Below are 17,526 nucleotides of genomic sequence, written 5' to 3' on the forward strand. Positions count from 1 at the left end.
GCCTATTGTCCAACCCTAAACTGACTGTGAAACAGCCCCTGTTATCTCTTTCAGTCTTTTACAGAGCTGAGCAAGAAGAACTGATTGGACTAAGGTGTTACACCCATACCGGGTTTTATTTTCACAATCCTGGCCAGCTGGCAATTTGACTCTTCTTTCCTTTAGGCTGTGCACATTCTTCTCTTCCCTGAACCCGCAGACCCACATACACACTATGGTGAACTTGCCATGTTTTTCCCTAGGAGTTGAATCCCTAAGCCAATTGCAGATCTCTGCTCCCGTCCTGGGACATTTCTGCCCCACCCACCACAGTAAATGAGCCCTCCCAGCCCCTTCTCCCTCTTTGTCCCTCCCTCCACCTCGCCACCTCCAAATGCATGTTCAGAAAACAGTAGGATACTTGCATGTCTTGCTAATGGCCAGCAAAAGTACAGGCTTGGGGGTGGGGGTAGACAGGAAAGGGGGTCCAAGCTCATCCAACACCCCCTTCCCTTCTCATGAAGCACACATCATGGGAATGTTAATTAGGGAAGGAGCTGCATTATTCCAAGGCTCCTAGGAACCGGACCTACTTGTGATGCAGAATCCTAATTTGCTGTTTTGGCAATCACTGGCCAAACACTCTGACCTGAACTCTTTCACATACCAAACATATTACATAGTGGAAATTTTAAAAGCCTGTGTTCCCTCCCCCAACCTCACTTTCTCTGCTTTAATTTTCACCTTCCCTTTCCTACCCATAACACCAACTCCTTTCTCCCACTTTACTTACCCATCTGGCCCTGCCTGCAGCTGAGGGGGCAGGGCATTCTCCCTGAGATGGCCCCAGGAGCCAAAGAGATTTTTCTCCAAAGAGATTGAAGCCTGGGGAGCACCTCCCCTTCATCCCACCCCAGAAACCTGATTAGTTTGTCCTGGAGGGGGCCTGGGACCTCCGACTCACGAGTCATCCACGAAGCAGGGGTAAGGCATCTGCTGGAGATAGATTCCAACTGGAACCTCCTCCCGGGCCTGACTCCTTGTGATCCCCTGTTCAACCATGTCCTGCAGATAGGCAAACCCTCCCCAGATGTATCGGAAGTCTTCCACAGGATCAGCTCTGGGGCCGGAATCCCAGTACCTGAGAAGAAACCAGAGAGAGGGACAAGGGATGTGGATGCGGACGGACAGGACAACTCACTTGTTATCAGCACGAGGGGACTTGGCATTCACTCTCCTGAAACTCTCTCCGGAACTTTTCCACATTCTCTGATTCTGTTTTCTAGGTCAAAGTTTAAATCTCAGTGATGAATTTTAGCCTCAGCATGATTTGTAATGGCTTTCATTCAAGGACTCTATTTTGAGCTTTACAAATTATCTTTCTTCCTCTGATTTAACTTAATTTTTACTGATGTATAGGCTGAGCCCAGTTTCAATCCCTTACTCTGTAACAAATGTAATTTCCCAGTGACTCTGGTGAAACCTCATTTGCAGGATCTCTGTGAAGATAACCCAATACCTAGAGATTTTCATCTCCAAATTGATCGAAGGCCAGCCAAGGACAAGTGCTGAGGTGAGGAAGTAAACACATGCAGCTGAATTTGCCTGGTCCCACCAACTAGCAGGGTCAACTGTCTCGCTTAGTTCTCTGATATCAAATGCTTTTCTGCGCCTTTCCAAGTGACCCTTCTGTCTCAGGAGGAGATGAGTGGCCTGAGCCCACAGGAGCCACCTTTCCTTGCCTCATACATCACTGGGGATTGCCAGGGCCTTCTGAGATCTCCTGAAGCATCACCTGTCTTTGATCTTATTGGTTTTCTCCACCACATCTATGTCCATTCGGATCTTGTACTTCACATGGGGCGGTAAGGAACTGGTCCAGGGGTGCATGTCCGGAAACACCACTCCAGCCCAGAACCTGTTTTCCTCCAGCAGGGACAGGGCTCGCTGAGTGAGTTGAAATTCATCATCATAGCTTTCAAACTTATCCAGGATCAAGCACTGTGGATAATCACAAAGGTTGAGAGTCTGAGGAACAACCAACCACAAAGACTCAACGGCAAAACAGGGCAGAGGATCAGGGCTGCTGCCCCAGTGGATGGGTCAAAAGCAAGAAGACTTATAAACTTGCTGTTTGCTTAACTCTGGGCTCTGGTGTCAAGTTTTCAATGTGTATAGATTTAGAGGTGAAAGGGAGCTTAGAAACACTGACTTGCTCTCATCCCTGCAGATTTAGTAAGGACTGCACAATTGGGCTGTCCAAGGCTGTCCAAACATGCAAGTCATCAAAATGACAAAAATACTCCCAGCTCTCACTCCCCAGTACATGGAGTCTAGGGAGTGGGGTCACATCAGATACAAGCTGCTTTGAAGATCAGAAAGCCTGCCGATAAAAGAGTTTTAAAGGGAGACAGAAACAGTCCCAGCGGTGAACCTTCCTGCCTCTCTGCAAACACACAAGGATGGCCAGCTGAGGGAAGAATGAGGAGGAAGAGAGAAAATAACAGAAAACCAAAGGGATTTAATCAGAGAAATCATTTCCAGTTATAATTTTATGACAGGTAATGAGGATACAGAAGATCTCCTAACCTGTCTTTTTCTTTTCTCCCCCGGAAGAGAAAAAAAATCATTATCTAGAAAAGAGCAGAACTAAGAATTTCTTTTAATTTGAATATTGGGTGTTGTCCACTTTTATAGATTTGTTAAAGTGTTGCACTGTACTTGGGTGTGTTTTTTCCTTAATCTCCTGTTTCTATAATACACTGGGGTTATTGTGCGATGTTTCTTTCTTAGTATGTAACTCACAAGAGGTCAGCTGGCCTTGCTTTGATTAATCTGTTCACGGAATACTTACTGAGAGCCTGCAAAGTGCCAGAGCCTGTTTGGCTCCAGGGATACAAGGAAGAAAGATAAAATCTCTTCCTGAAAGAAACTCCAGACCTAATGAGGGAGAGAGTTGGTGTAAGCCGACAGTCAGAATGCAGGTTCTGGTGAAAGCAAGCCTGGGGTAGTCAAGCAGCCCAGTGGTGGAATGAGGCTATCTACCTGGAGGGGGTCCTGGAGGGCTGCCTGGAGGAAGAGACTCTTGAGTAGGACGAGAATAAGCAGGAATTAGCCAAGGGAAGAAAGCAAGGGAAAGGTCAGCTCAGGCATGGAGAATCGCTCACAGGATTTCTGCAGACCTGTGAGAACAGAATAGAGATCCCTTTCTCTGGTGCTTTCAAACCTCTATGGAGATTTTAAAAGACAACTATACTCAAGTTCCACTCCAAACAATGAAGTCAGATTCTCAAGAGGCAGGACCAAAGCATCAGTATTTTGTCAAACGCCCACACCCAGGTTGTCCTAGGTTATAGAGAAGAATGTAGGTGAGCAGAGGTGAATGGTGAGAGGTGTGTACTAAAAAGGCAGGTGGCAACCAGGTCAGTTGCTCTGCTGGGTTTGCAGGGTGATTGACCAACTGAGAGGTTTCATGGGATGCAGGGCTTTCCATGCTAAAGTCAGGAGTTTTCCTGGCAAAACTCTAAAAAGCCACAAGAAAGCACTGTGGGGCTCTAAGCAGAGGTCTGACATATGAGATTAGATCATGTTTCTCAAAGTACACTGGTGGTGGGAAGGGGAAGCTGGAAGCCTGGTTAGAAGGCTGTTGATGTAACACAGGCTTAAAGGAACACATTAACTCTCCCACAGAGCCTCGTGAGTGACCTGGAACCTTAGTTTTATTGAGGAGGAGACCTGATAGAGGTCACATAGCTAGATGGTGGCAGAGTCTGGATTCTCTCCCCATTTTTCAACTCTAGGTCCAGACTTCTTCCCACACCAGGAGCCACTGGTACAGCCCAATCTATGGGCTTCCATGTGCTACGATTGTCTCATAAAGTAAGAGAGCATGCTTGGATGGGGGAGGGTTAGGAGGAGAATGGATACACATATATGTATGGCTGAGTCCCCTTGCTGTTCACCTGAAACTATCACAACATTGTTAATTACCTATGTGTGTGTTAGTCGCTCAGTCATGTCTGACTCTTTGTGAATCTATGGACTGTAATCCACCAGATTCTTCTGTCCATGGGATTCTCCAGGCAAGAATAGTGGAGTGGGTTGCCATGCCCTTCTCCAGAGGATCTTCCTGACCCAGGGATTGAACCCAGGTCTCCTGCATTGCAGGCAGATTCCTTACCATCTGAGCTACAGGGATAACCCAATACAAAATAAAAAGATAAAAAGAAAATAGAGCATAGCTATTACTTATCTATTTTAAAATAATAATATATCCCTTTAAAAAAAAATCAGTTTGTCAAGTTTAGGACTGCACATATAGAGTTTTAGTATTGACAAATAGATTGAACTTGAAATTAAACTTCCAAAATAAAAAAGAATATTATTGGGGAGATGGGAATTCTTTGCAGTGTCTTGTAGCTGTGACACACACACAGAGAATAGTCTATCAATTCCCTCATAGCATCACAAGGCACTTGGACAGAGGAGTCATAGAGGTCTTATGGTCTGATGTCTTTGCTTTACTGATGAGGCAACTGGTATCCGATGGGCAAAGGTCCTTGTCTAAGGTCAATATGGGTCAGAAGCAGAATATGGATCCATGTCTTCAACTGTTAAGCCTGAAGGGTGGTGCTGGTCCTTCGCATTCCTCTAAGAGCAGCCGCAAAGTGGGAGAACAGAATTCCTGAACAAGATCTTTTGCTTCTGGTCAATAGACCAGCACTGTCCAGCAGAACTTTCTGCAACAATGGAAATGTTCTACTTCTGCCCTGTCCAACATGGTAGCCAGGAAGCACACATTGCTATTTTGCACTTGAAATGAAGCTAATGCATCTGAGGCACTGGCCTTTTCACTTTATTTAAATTTAAATAGTCACATGTGACTGCTGGTTACTGTATTGTTAGCACAGCTCTAAAGATAGTAAATTTCCGGAGGTCAGGGGCCATGTCTTGTTTACTAAGTCTCTGTAACAGTATTTCCTCATGAAAGGGGCTTAATAAGTGTATACTGAATTGAGTTAAATTTAGAAGTCCCAAATGCTGCAAGAAATATAACCTTACTACTGTGAGTTTTGAACATAATCCTATGCACCTGAAATCAGATGATAAACTGGGAGAAATTAGTGAATTTTTGGTATAATGTTAACAAGAGTATAACTCTCATTAAAGCAAAAAAAACCAATAAAAACAAATACATTTTAATAACATGACTTTCTGAGCAATCTAACCCATGCTCTTTGAATTCTCCTTTCATGTCTTAAAGGGAAATCTATAGTAGAGTAGAGTAGAGTAGTGCTGGTTTTCCAGTGATATTGTTCAGTTCTGCCATGACCTGGGCTCCATCCTGGCTGTTTTATCAGGCAGATGATTCACAGTCATGTTTCCTGCTGTGTCTCTCTAGATTGGTACTCTGATACTCTCTGGAAAAACAAAACCTAAATGGTTCTCACTCATTTTCACTCTGAAACATTTGACCCATTTTCAAACTTAAATTATCATCTCTAGAAAGATGGTACAGGGTAGTGTTTGAATGCCATCCCTACTTTGCTGTTTGCTAACCATGTGGCCTCTCTTTCTCTATTTGCAAAATGGAAATGTGCCTACCTTATAGGTATGTTCTAAGGATCACATGAGTGTAAGTGGGACCAACCACTGCCTTCTGGTAAGAATAACAGTTGATGCTTAATGAAGGCTTACTATGTACCCAAAACTGGTCCAAGGGCTTTGCTTGTATTAACCCCTCGAATCCTCCCAACCACTTAATGATGATCACTCCAAGCTCTCTTATGAGGCAAACAAGTAAACTTCCTCTGGAAAGAACCTGTGTTTTAACTATGTAGGATCCTAAGAGTGAGTGTTAGTTGTTCAATCGTGCCTGACTCTGTGTGACCCCATGGCTGTAGCCCACCAGGCTACTCTGTCCATGGGATTCTCCAGGCAAGAATACTGGAGTTGGTTGCCATTCCATTCTCCAGTGGACCTTTCTGACCCAGAAATCGAACCCAGGTCTCCTGCATTATAGGCAGATTCTTTAATGTCTGAGCCACCAGGGAAGTCTGTAAGATACTAAACTATTTCACAAATAATGAGGACTTGATCAATACCATTTTAATCACTGTTTTGGCAAAATATCTTCAAAGTTAAAACAGTCTAGTGGCATTTAAGCCCAGCCATTTATAATAGCTGTTTGTCTAGGAAAGAAGACAGTTATTTTAAAAAAAACAATATGGCTGGGAACACAATCCATCCCAAACTTATCTGCAGCACCCCATCTGGTTAGAAGTATGCTATGAACAGAAGCCAAAGCTTCCACCTGGTGGCGGTAGGATGGATCCTAAACCACTGGTGTTCACTAGCTTGCTCATTGGCCATTAGTTGAAAGTCAGACAACTCTATCCAGAGGAAGGTCTTATGAAACTAATCCAGAGGTCAAGGCAGAGCAGCTGTGGAAGCTGGTTTGGACATGAGTCAGAGGTCCCTAGGTCATACCCCGAGGTATGATTCATAATGTATCCTTGCATTCTCATGGGGAGGCCACCTGCCTCATAGCAAGTGACCTCATTCCCTACTGGTACTTACTCTGGGTCCCTGAAGTTAAGATCTTGACTAATGAACATGTATACTCATGTGAGTAGTTGCATGAGTGTGTTTGGGAAGCAATGGTGAATGACTACACTCTTAACCAAGGTCATAAATTTTGATACATCTGGTCTGGTCTGGTTGGCTTGTAAGTTAAAACATAGTAGATTCCAATGAGACTGAAGCCACAGAGTCTGTTTATAAAAGCTCTTTGGTTCTAAACAGAGAGAAACAGTGTGATCATGGATGTTGGGAAGAATATTGTAGGTAGATAAGAACTGGCTAGTGAGAGAGGCTCAGCAGAAAGATAGCATCATGACTAGGAAAAAATTCAAAGGGCATCTTCACTAATTAAAAAGACAGTGTCTCCAGGGTCTCATGGTTATAGTCTAGACAAATTTTGCAACCAGAGTTGAGAGTCTCAAAGAGAATTTTTAGAATGCCCTGTGATGGCCAAGGGCAGTAAAGCAAGAGAAGAGGTTTCCTTGTCTCATTCAGTTTCCAACTGCTGTGGCCAAAATCTGGGTGGCAGGGTCATTGCCATTTGAAGTCTACACAATCCCTACCATTCCTTGTTGGTTGTTTTGCTGATTCTCAGCAGGAAGCAGAGTTCACCCTGCCGGAAGAGGTGTGGCCCTCTCCAGGGCAGACAGCTGTGTTCAGAACCTCTGGAGAATGCAGTCATTTGTTTATACAGCTAAGTCAAACACCACCTTGGGAGAAGAAGCTGCAGTAGCAGCCGGCTTCCTTCTTCTACTGTGACCCCTCCAATGCTAATTCAAACACATTAAGTAATAAATAAATTAAATTATCTCTTAAGTGGAAAACTATATCCAGTAGAGGCAAAGAAAGAAAGAATCATTCTCTTGGCTTGAACTTGATAATCAAAGGGGTCTGGTACTCTGTGCTGACCTTTTTTGACTAACACGTTCAGGATGTGTGAGGGATAAATCTTCAGGGACAAGAAAAGCACTGCACCCTTAGAGACGCTGGCTCTACAACCTTGTCTCTTACATCTTTAACTTCCACACTCAGGCCAAGAACAAAGTGGCTAATGAATGCCTCAAGTGGTCCTGCTGGTGTTAATGTAGATACCTGGGGTTCCTTTTGAAAAATGCCAGTGGATGTGGGCAAACATCCCAGAATGAATTTCCTGGCAGATCTAAACCTTAACACTTAAGATTTGTTTCTCCCCACATGGAAAAAGCCACTGGATAAAATAGCTTTGGGCTGTTTGTGTTGGTTGGGATGGTGAAGTACAGGCCAAAGGCGCTGCAATAAATTTTATCTAACACACTGGGCACCATGAACAGACCTCTGAAATGTTCAACTGTAAGAAGTGCGGAAATGCACCATGACTGGAAAACAAAGGAAGAGGAAATGCACAGCTGTTTAAAAATGTCTGTTTCTAAAATAAACACAATAATGAAACAAATAAAAAGGTCACGTTGGAGCATGAAGACTCACACTCCAGCAAAGCCCCCAGGTGATGCTTCCTGTGTGGTTGGGTTCAAGGAAAGAGAAAAGTCTGGCTGACTGCAGGGCACTTTAGCTCTCAAAGCTTTCTTGTTTAATCATCCCAACAACTTTGGGAGGTGAGTGTTATCATACTTAAAATATTTAATAAGCAACAGAGCCGGGCACTGACTGTTGAAAGCATATTCCAACCACAAACACCCAGTCCAGCCACATTGGTAAATGCTGCCCTAGCTGTAACTTCACTTACCATCCTTATTTTCAGCAGGCAGGGGAACAATATTGCCTGAAATCACAGAACCAGTAAGTGAGGGCAAGATGAGTTTCAGAAAAATCTCACTGGGCAGTGTGGGAGCTGAACAGAAGCAGCAAGAGACCAGAGGCCCAGAAACCAGCTAGGAGAGTTGTTGGTAGTGGTCCCTGAAAACAGAGGCCGTACATGCAGAGAGTGAGGAAGGGGGATTTCAGAGACAATTGGAGGATAACTGACAGTGCTTGGAGGATTTGTGACATTTTGGATTTGCGCAACTTGTTTCTTCTCTGTTAGATTGAACTGTAGCAGCTCTCTGAGATACTACCACTAAGAAGGCCTTGGTAGCTCGGTCGGTAAAGAGGTTCGACCCAGGTTCGACCCCTGGCAGGTGAGTTCTTTAACCACTGGTGCCACCTGGGAAGCCTCTAAACCTAGCTATTTCCAAGCAGAAAAGACTGAAAAAGAATAGTGTTTGCTATCCTGAACTTTACAAAATAATTACTGTCCTTATCCTATTTATTAAATGGGCTTCCCAGGTGGTGCCAGAGGTAAAGAACTAGAGTTCGATCCCTGGGTCACAAAGATCCCCTGGAGGGGGAAATGGCAACCCATTACAGTATTCTTGCCTGGAGAATCCCACAGACAGAGGAGCCTGGCAGGCTATGGTCCATAGTGTTGCAGAGTTGGACACAACTGAAGCATGCATCCAACTCATTATATAATTTATCCAAACTTACTGAGCTCCCTACTAATGTGGCCCATATGGTAGAAGAAAAAATTTCCTTTTCACAGCCAGACAGTTCTGTGTTAGAATTCTGAAGCCATCTCTTATCTGCTGTGATGTATTAGGCAACTAGGTCTTTAATTCTATAAAATGGTAAGAATTATGCCCACTGGGCAGGCAGGAATGTTGCACGAGATGACGTGTAGGGCTGTCCAGCACAGTGGCTGGTCACAGCAGACTCAAACGCACCTTCCTTCCTTCCACCTATGACTCAAGCCGCCCCTATCCCCGACCTGTGTTCTCCTTCCTTGACCCAGTTCTATGTTTCTGAAAGACTGATGAGACATAAAATAAGATCATTGTCCATAAGCTGTTTGTGATTCAGTTCATGGCTCTTGAAATAATATGCTTTCATGCTGTAGACTTTTGTACCCTTCTGGAATAATCTGGCAGTCCTGATTCTAAACCAGTTCACAAGGTTAATATGAAGAGTGGCTTCACATCCCTGGTTAATGCTTACATGAAATGAGAAAAAGGGACATTCCTCACGTGGCCTGTGGTTCAAGGGTAGACATCCTTGTGGTTCACAGCAAGAGCTGCTGTGCATCAAATGGATAGGTGCCCAACTGCCTCCAGTCTCATCCTCACAGCCACTTGGAAAGGAGGGCACTGCCAGCCCCACCTAAGATGTGAGGAATCAAGGGCAGAGAATTTACACACAGGCTTAACTAATCGATGGCAATGAGTGAGTGCCATCATTCTAAGTGCCTTGCACGCTTCACTCACTTCATCCTCAACAGCGATTCTGAGATCTGTTGTGTTATTACCTATATTTTACAAATGACAAAATTGAACCTTGGCAGGTAAAGTAGGTTTCCCAGAGGGATACAGCTTATAAGCAAGATCCAAGGTGTTTATCCTCACTGGTGGGTGAGAAGCTTCCCCAAGCAGTGAGCATTTCCCTTCTCCAGGTGATCTTCCCAACTCAGGGATCAAACCCAGATCTCCCGCATTGCAGGCAGATTCTTTACCAGCTGAGCCACCAGGGAAGCTGACCTGGATCAACATAATTAATGTTTTACAGTATTTTTTGCTGAATTTTCCTGAAATGATTTTTCTTTTCTTTTTTGGAATAAGCAGGGAAGTAGGCTTTGAGTCTGGCCCAGAAGTTCTCAAAGCTCCCTAATGAAAGTCATATTACTGAAGAGAGGAGAGACTCAGTCAAGCCTTAAACAGCCTGTGTAGGAACACGCTTGCTGCCCTGTCCTGGAGAAGTCCTGCAGCCATTGTGAAGGGGTTTTCATGCCCTGTCTGCTTCTGAGGATAAGAACTGGGGAGTTTCCAAGGCTCTGCCAGACTTCCCAATTCCAAGGCTCTTCCTGACTTCCCAAAACACAAGGACAAAAACAGAACATCCCAGGACCAGTTGCAAGGATCAGATTCTTCTTCACTACTCTTCACCCTCCTCTTCTCTTTTCAGGTCACTGGTCCTCACTTTTCCTCCCCCCACCACCCGAGGGCAGGAAGATCAGAAACCTCAGCACAATTACCTGCTGGGTTTCTGCCACCATCAAAACCCCTGTTAGGAACCCCTGGGGCAGGCCACTAACTGGTGACTATCCTAGTCTTTGCTTAGGAGCACTTGGCTGGGCTAATGGAATTGCAAGTCCTGGGGACATGCTGGTGGCTGTGTTAGATGAGATTACAGTTTTGTAATCCCTGGAGAAGCAGCAGGAGGGGCTCAGTGGCTGGGCCTAATTTCACTAATTCCACTCGCCTCCTCCCAAGCAGTAGTTTCTGCTTGTTTGTTTGTTTGTATTTTACTAAAAAGTTAATATTAAGTGCTTACTAATTGCCAGGCACTGTCTTAAGTGTTTTGCAAGAATTAACCCAGTTAATTCTCACAACAAGCCTATTAGATAAGTATCAATATATCCATTTTACAGATACAGAAATTGAGGCACAATTAGCAGGGATTTGAACCCAGGTGGTCTGGTTCTAGAAACTAAATTCTTAACCATCTAATATATATTAAGTATCTATTTGGTACTATATTAAGCACAAGATACGTGGAAAAACTGATCTTTCAAGAAAACAAGCCCTTTACATCACTATGCAAATATCAAGTTAAACAAAAGATAAGAGGTATTCTGATAGGACCTTACAAAAAACACTGTGAGACCCAATGAACTCCATTCAGCAAGAATAAATGAATAGAGTGCCTCTGTCCATAACCCATCCAAAAATCCTGCCTATATTATAACTACAGTGGCAGATGGGGGTGGGCATGGCCAGGAATGGGGGCTTAGCTGGCAGAGGCATTGCAAGAAGAAAATAGCAACTTAGTAATTGTATGAGGGGACCCCGAGGCCCCACCAATCTAATAGGTCTGTGAAAATACAGATTACTAGGCCTCTTCCCTCGTAATTCTGAGCCAATCGATCTGGGTTTGTGTCCAGAAATCTGTTTCGTAGAAAGCATCCATGGACACTGTTGCCTTCAGACAAGTAGGAATCACTTTGAATGACCTGAACTTTGGTTGTGTTGCTGCCGTGCCTGGCCCCTTCTGAAAGGCCACCTAGGAAGCCTGTGCTGACATGTCTACGGTTCTGGAGAGGAAGTGGCGCACACACTGGGAGAATTCTGGTGGCTCCAAGAGCAGCAGGGAGTCTTTAAGAACACTGTGGTGACAGATGAAGGTGGGCTTTTTTTCTCACTAGTCAGTTATCCTTAGGACCACGGAGTATGGGGGAGACGGGCTTGCTCTTGGGGGCCACTGGCTTAATTTCCTCTCCTATTTCCTTGAGCATCTTCTCTGTGTCAATGTGCTGTATGAAGTGAGGCCCATTGGTAGGTGCAATAAGCTCCCAGACAGAGATGTTCCCTGGGAGTCTGAGGTTGAGAATTTAAACCTAACTAGGATCTGTTCCCTGACTCTGATAACTCCAGTCTGCTGATCAGCCGGAGATGGACATGTTAATAGCTGTCACGAATCGGACTGGAACAAGATCTAAGAGAGATGCGAAGAGAGGGCCAGGGATGCACAGAGGAGTGAATGACTAACCCTGCGTTGAAGCAGAAGTGACATTTGAGAGCTAAGTCTCAAAAAATGAATGGATAGTCACTCAATTGATGGGGAAGGGAAAGCCTTTTGGACTTCTCTGCCTTGTGTTTCTTCTTTTGGGGAAAGACCTTCCCCCACTTTACAGTAACCCTGCTCAGTCCATGAGACTCAGATGAAGCTAATGCTGCCTTCCTTACCCCGGGGTGGTACACAGTCCCCTAAGGGGCTGGTGCTAGGTAGAGTGGCCAGGCCAATACTGTCCAGGAGGACTGTGTATGCTGTGGGAAAGCCACTCCCTCTTTCTGCAGAGATTTTGGTATAAGGATGACCACTGAGGGCTGCGAGCAGCTGACTCACTACCCAGTGGAGAGGATCTGGCTGAGATCAGAGTTGGGCCAAGGCAAACAGTAAGGTAAGAGGGAAGGACACAGTGTCCTAGGTCCCCTGAACTTCCAGGTTATGTCAACCAATAAATTTTCTTTATTTAGGCAAAGAGCCTCCAATAAATTGTCAGAGAAACAGACATTTGCAAAGAATGACACCATGAGAAGCCAGGGTGTGCTTTAGGGTGGTGGCAGGGCCAGTGGGGCAGAACTGAAGATGTGTGAACGAGCAGAGGCTGGGAAGGTGGGCTGGGGCAGGTTTGGAAGGGACTTGTCTTCCTGGAGAGTGGGTCATTAAGACTGTAAGTGTGAGAGTGATATTAGCAGATGTGAGTTTGGAATGTAACTCTGGTGTCATCATGGAGAAGAAGCTGAACCAACAAAGAATGGACCCTGGAGTCCAGGGAGGGAGAATTTAGGAATGACTGGTAGAAAGATGAGAAGGCCTCTGGGGTTCAGAGAGCCTAGAAGGTAAGAGGAGGAGCTGAGGAATACTAAGAGATGAGAAGACAAAGCTCAGTGACTGGGCATGACAGACGCAGGGCAGGAGTCTGGGCAGCAGAATCCCTTCCTGTCTGCTCCACCTAATAGCTAATGGGGATCATACCTAAACTCTTTAAGCCTCAGCTTTTACATCTGTAAAGTGGGAATGATGACAACCAACACATGATGGAGCTGTCAGAGGATTGAAGGGACTAAGGTACGTAAAAACACTTAGCACAGAGTTTGGCACAAAGTTACACAATTAATGAGAAGTGTTGTATGGAGGGTGATTTAAGGGTGATCGTAAAACCTCTAATTTAAGAATCTGCAAAAACGCAGAGGACTTGATCAGGGTAGGAAATGCTGAAGGAGGATGCATTTTACAGGGAGGGTGAACGCAGATTTATTTTGGGACATGCTGAGTCTGATGTGCCTGTAGAACCTGGGGGTGGGAATATCTAACAAGCAGGGGGACCTCATAACTGGAGGTTTGGTGACACTAGCAGTGGACAGCCACCGAGGCAATGCAGACAAGAGGTGGCTAAGGACAGACATGACACCATATGGGCTTCAAGGGGACAGCCAAGGAGGAGCGAGGGAGCTGTTAGGAGGCAGATGTGAAGAGGGAACTGTTTTAATTGTGGATAAGCTGACAGAGAACAAGGTCCATCTCCGTTTGGGGACTGTGGGAATCTTTCAGTGAAGAAAATGAGATTTGAAACCCGAGACCACTTGACTTGCTAAGGAATCTCTGGCTCCATGTACAGGGCTGTTCTGAAGGGGTCCTGGGTGGCCCTAGGTGACTTGCTACCCTTACCTCCAGATATTGATTAGCCAGGCGTAGGGCACGATCGGTGATGTTAAATATATCCCTCCAGTTGAAGTTGCCCACATCGTCAGCCTGGCCCTCTCGAGGCCCCTTATAGAGGAAGCTCAGGATGGCTTCAGCAATGATGCCTTCCTCACCAAGCTGCCTATTCCAAAAAGCTTTTACTGTTGGGTTCTCCAGAGTGTCCTTGGGAAGAAGCAACACAATTACAGCATTTAGAATTCCACAGGATCTCTGGTCTTGTTTTTAGGCCATTGCCAATTTTTAACAAATAGGATAGACTCTAAGGTTCCCTAAAAATCTAGTGGGTTTTCTTCTATCATAAAGCATATCTAGCTATATCCCATTTTTCTCCTAAACATAGGTCTCTATAATAAAGGAGGGATGTGGGAATGGGGGAGAGGGGCAGGGACATGGTATATTGGAAGCTTTCTTTTTCTTAAGGATTTTCTTTGGCTTCCTTTAAATTATCTCTGCTATGCAGGACTCTTATCTCCTGGTTTTGCAAAATGGAAAATGGGACCAGAGAGACACATCTGACTATCTTTGCAGTTACAGAACTGGCCCCTTGAGGAGATGCCCCTTTGAATTGGAGGCCCTCATGTGATGGTTCTTGTATTTCCCCAGTTTCAGAAACCAGTGCTGTACTTAGTCGCTCAGTTGTTTCCAACTCTTGGTGACCCCATGGACTGTAGCCCGCCAGGCTCCTCTGTCCATGGGATTCTCCAAGCAAGAATACTGGAGTAGGTTGCTATGCCTTCCTCCAGGGGATCATCCCAACCTAGGGACAGAACCCAAATCTCCCTCATTGCAGGCAGATTCTTTATCGTCTGAGCCACCAGCAAAGCCCTAGGTCCCATGCAAAGTCAGTGATTCCAGTTAAGGACAGCTTCAAAAACTGGTGCCTGTTATATTTTGATCTAATTCCAGGGAAAGTTATGGGAAGAGGAAACAAATGGAACTTTCCTGGCCTTTCTCTTCCCCTCTCCCTCCCAACCTCTAATGCCATTCGTACTCTGATCATGGTCATCTGTGTGCTCTTGTCAAAGAAGTACCAGATCTGGGGCCCTACTTCTTCCCAGACTTTGACCAACTTCCTGACACGCTCCAGCTCTTCAAACGTCGAATTAGCCTAAAATCAGACAGAGACAGCAAGAGAATGGAGAGAGAAAAAGTAAGAGAGAATCTGTGGTTGTACTTTTCCTGTCACTAACCTGCACTGTTTAGGAAAGGGTTTTCAAGGAATTGTCTTTATTTTCTCAGTCAACTGATATTTCCCAGAACAATCGGCTATTTCCCAGCCTCCAGGACTGACAGAATTTCATTTCTCAGTGGTATTCCTAATATTGATGATGTTATTGTCTCAGAATCTCATTAAAGCTAGATTTGGACTCCCTGTGAGCAAATGCTCTCCCTCCCTTCCTCCCTATCTTTGTCTATTCCCGGAAGCCAGGCTTCAGAGAACTGTGAACCCCTCTCTAAGGGATAGAATTTAGGCAATGAGGAAGAAAATATCATTGCAGGCTCCATAGAGAAGGGAGGGTCCAGGCAGGGGCACCGGTGCAAAGCCTTCCCATGGGAGGAACCAAGTGTCCACTGAGCAAAAAACAAACAGAAGGCTCACCACCAGGAGGGCACAGTAAAACACACACACACACACACTCACACATACACACACATGCATGCACATACACTCCCATTCTACTGGACAGCCAGAGGCAGAAGGCAGAAGGGACAAGACCAGCTGGGACCTTACATTCTTCAGGATCCTGCGTGTTGCAGGGGAATCTGGAGTAAAGAGGATTTTTCCCATCAGCAAAGGCTTTGCTGCCCTCCAGGCTATTTTGGTTAGAGGGTTTGACTCCAGGCTCTGGATCAATGCATTACAAAAGGTCGCTGTCAGGAGAGAAGGGACGGATTTTATAGAAACTCCCAGCTAAACACAGTCATTAGTGTGTTCAAATCACGTGTTTCATTCAACTATATGCTGGAGGATTTGACAAATAACCTGAATTAATAGGCTGCACTCCACCAATAACAAGCTCATCATTAGTAAGTAACAAAATGCCACAGTGCATCTCAATAAAGGCCTCATCAGAGAAACAAAGGATGGGGCTTGCCCTCGGTTTCCTTTTTTTTTTTTCCTTTGCTTTAGAAGAAGGTTGAGAAGCCTGCTTGCGATTATTAAAAGGAACAGAGGACATTCTCAGATGAAAGGGACCGAGAGGCCAAACGAGGCCTTCACTTGAAATCTCTGCTTTAGTTTCAATAATTTCCCTTCAATTAGCCGCTTAACTTCTTTGTTGTGTGTGGCTATCTTGGGGCCCAACTGCTTTGGGTGCGTGCCTCACTGCCTCTTTAATTTTTAACTAGTGGGTTAGGTTGCATTTCATCCATACCCCACCCTCCTTTACCCCACAGGAGCCAAAAAAAATAAGGAAAAGTGGGAAAGATAACTTGCAGGCAACTTGCCTTTGGGAACACAATTCAATAGTACTCATACAGATTTTCACTGCATTGTGTTTGTGAAAACATCCCACAGCCATGTTTATTTGCCAGAGCCTTTCTGACCCCAGCTCTGCTTGCAACTCTGGGCTGCCTCCTCATTTATCTTTCTCTTCCTCTAGAACTTAACCCTAGTTCAATCGGATCAGTAGGAAATGTCCCCTCTGTTCCCTTTCCAAGCGGGTCTCTGTTCTTTCCTTGACTCACTTCCAGATTTCTTTCTGAGCACTGCCCCTCTTCCTACTTGGGGAAATGGACTCTGTACAAGGAGAAGCCTCTTTGCCCAAAGCTGATCAACAAGACCCAGGGTGAGTCAACCCCGGGATTAATTTCACCTGCAAGTGTGACCCTATCAGCTTAACCCAACATTAGAAGCCAATTTATATGCAGGACTTAGAAAACTTACTTGTTCTTTCGTCATAAGAATAGATAGGATCTTTCCTTGTGGAGTCGATCCCTAGAAAGGCCTTATAGTTATTGTCTTCGTACCAGTTGAAGGAGAACACCCGAGATCCTCCTCCCTCTGGGTAGCCACACAGGAGGTCAGAGAGGGTGCCCATCAGTTGCGTGAAGGTCTCCGGGCCTCCAGTCTGCACGAGTGGTCTGGTCACCCATAGCAAGTCTTGAACACTTGGCCGGTGGATGAACTATGGCAAGGCAAAGGCTTCAGGTCATTCTAAGGCAGTCAGAGTCACAACCCACCATGAAGCCAAAGCTCCAAAGTTTGGGGAGATCTCAGCATATGCCTTTGATTTCCACATTTAAAAGAAACCATAAATATTCTTGGCGATCTTTAATCCAGGTATGAAATAAAAGCTACTGCCATCCACTCAGGCCCTAGGAGGAAACTAGGATGAGCCTTAAAGAAAATAAAAGAGGTAACTTCCAAAAGCATTTTAATATTACTTCTCTTTTCCAGTCTGTTTAGTGTGAATTCCCTGGGAATGTATCCTTAGCAAAATGTAGAGAATATTTCTTTGTAAATCACTTCTTTGGTTCTGTTATTCCCATCAAGATGGAGCTACTGGAAAAAATTGGGAAATGAAATGGAGGAGTAGCTCTGTCTTAGAAAGGCAAAGTCAGGGCAAATTTGGTCTTTGGCCAAATAGTTTAGAAATTAGTTTCTTATATTTGGAAAATTATCTTCTTATTAGCTTAGCTTTACTGAATGTGGACTGTTCCATTTCCCTGAAATGTGTGGTTTGTGGTTTCTTTCAGTCTGTGTGTGTGTATATATATTTTAAGATCGAA

The 17,526-nt window shown here is 44.9% G+C and overlaps 1 protein-coding gene across 1 annotated transcript in view; it reads right to left on the reverse strand.

Annotated features, from left to right (window-relative positions):
- The window catches only part of ABCA4 (ATP binding cassette subfamily A member 4), a 138,448-nt gene that overhangs the window by 85,813 nt on the left and 35,109 nt on the right, over positions 1-17,526 (reverse strand). The window contains exons 6-11 of the mRNA XM_018045782.1: positions 16,682-16,922; positions 15,527-15,666; positions 14,786-14,902; positions 13,759-13,956; positions 1,775-1,980; positions 944-1,120 (exon numbers count right to left, since the gene is read on the reverse strand). Of these exons, the coding sequence (XP_017901271.1) occupies positions 944-1,120; positions 1,775-1,980; positions 13,759-13,956; positions 14,786-14,902; positions 15,527-15,666; positions 16,682-16,922 (1,079 nt within the window). The remainder of the gene's footprint in view (positions 1-943; positions 1,121-1,774; positions 1,981-13,758; positions 13,957-14,785; positions 14,903-15,526; positions 15,667-16,681; positions 16,923-17,526) is intronic.

The sequence above is a fragment of the Capra hircus genome, chromosome 3 (assembly GCF_001704415.2).
Source record: "Capra hircus breed San Clemente chromosome 3, ASM170441v1, whole genome shotgun sequence".
Taxonomy (NCBI): domain Eukaryota; kingdom Metazoa; phylum Chordata; class Mammalia; order Artiodactyla; family Bovidae; genus Capra; species Capra hircus.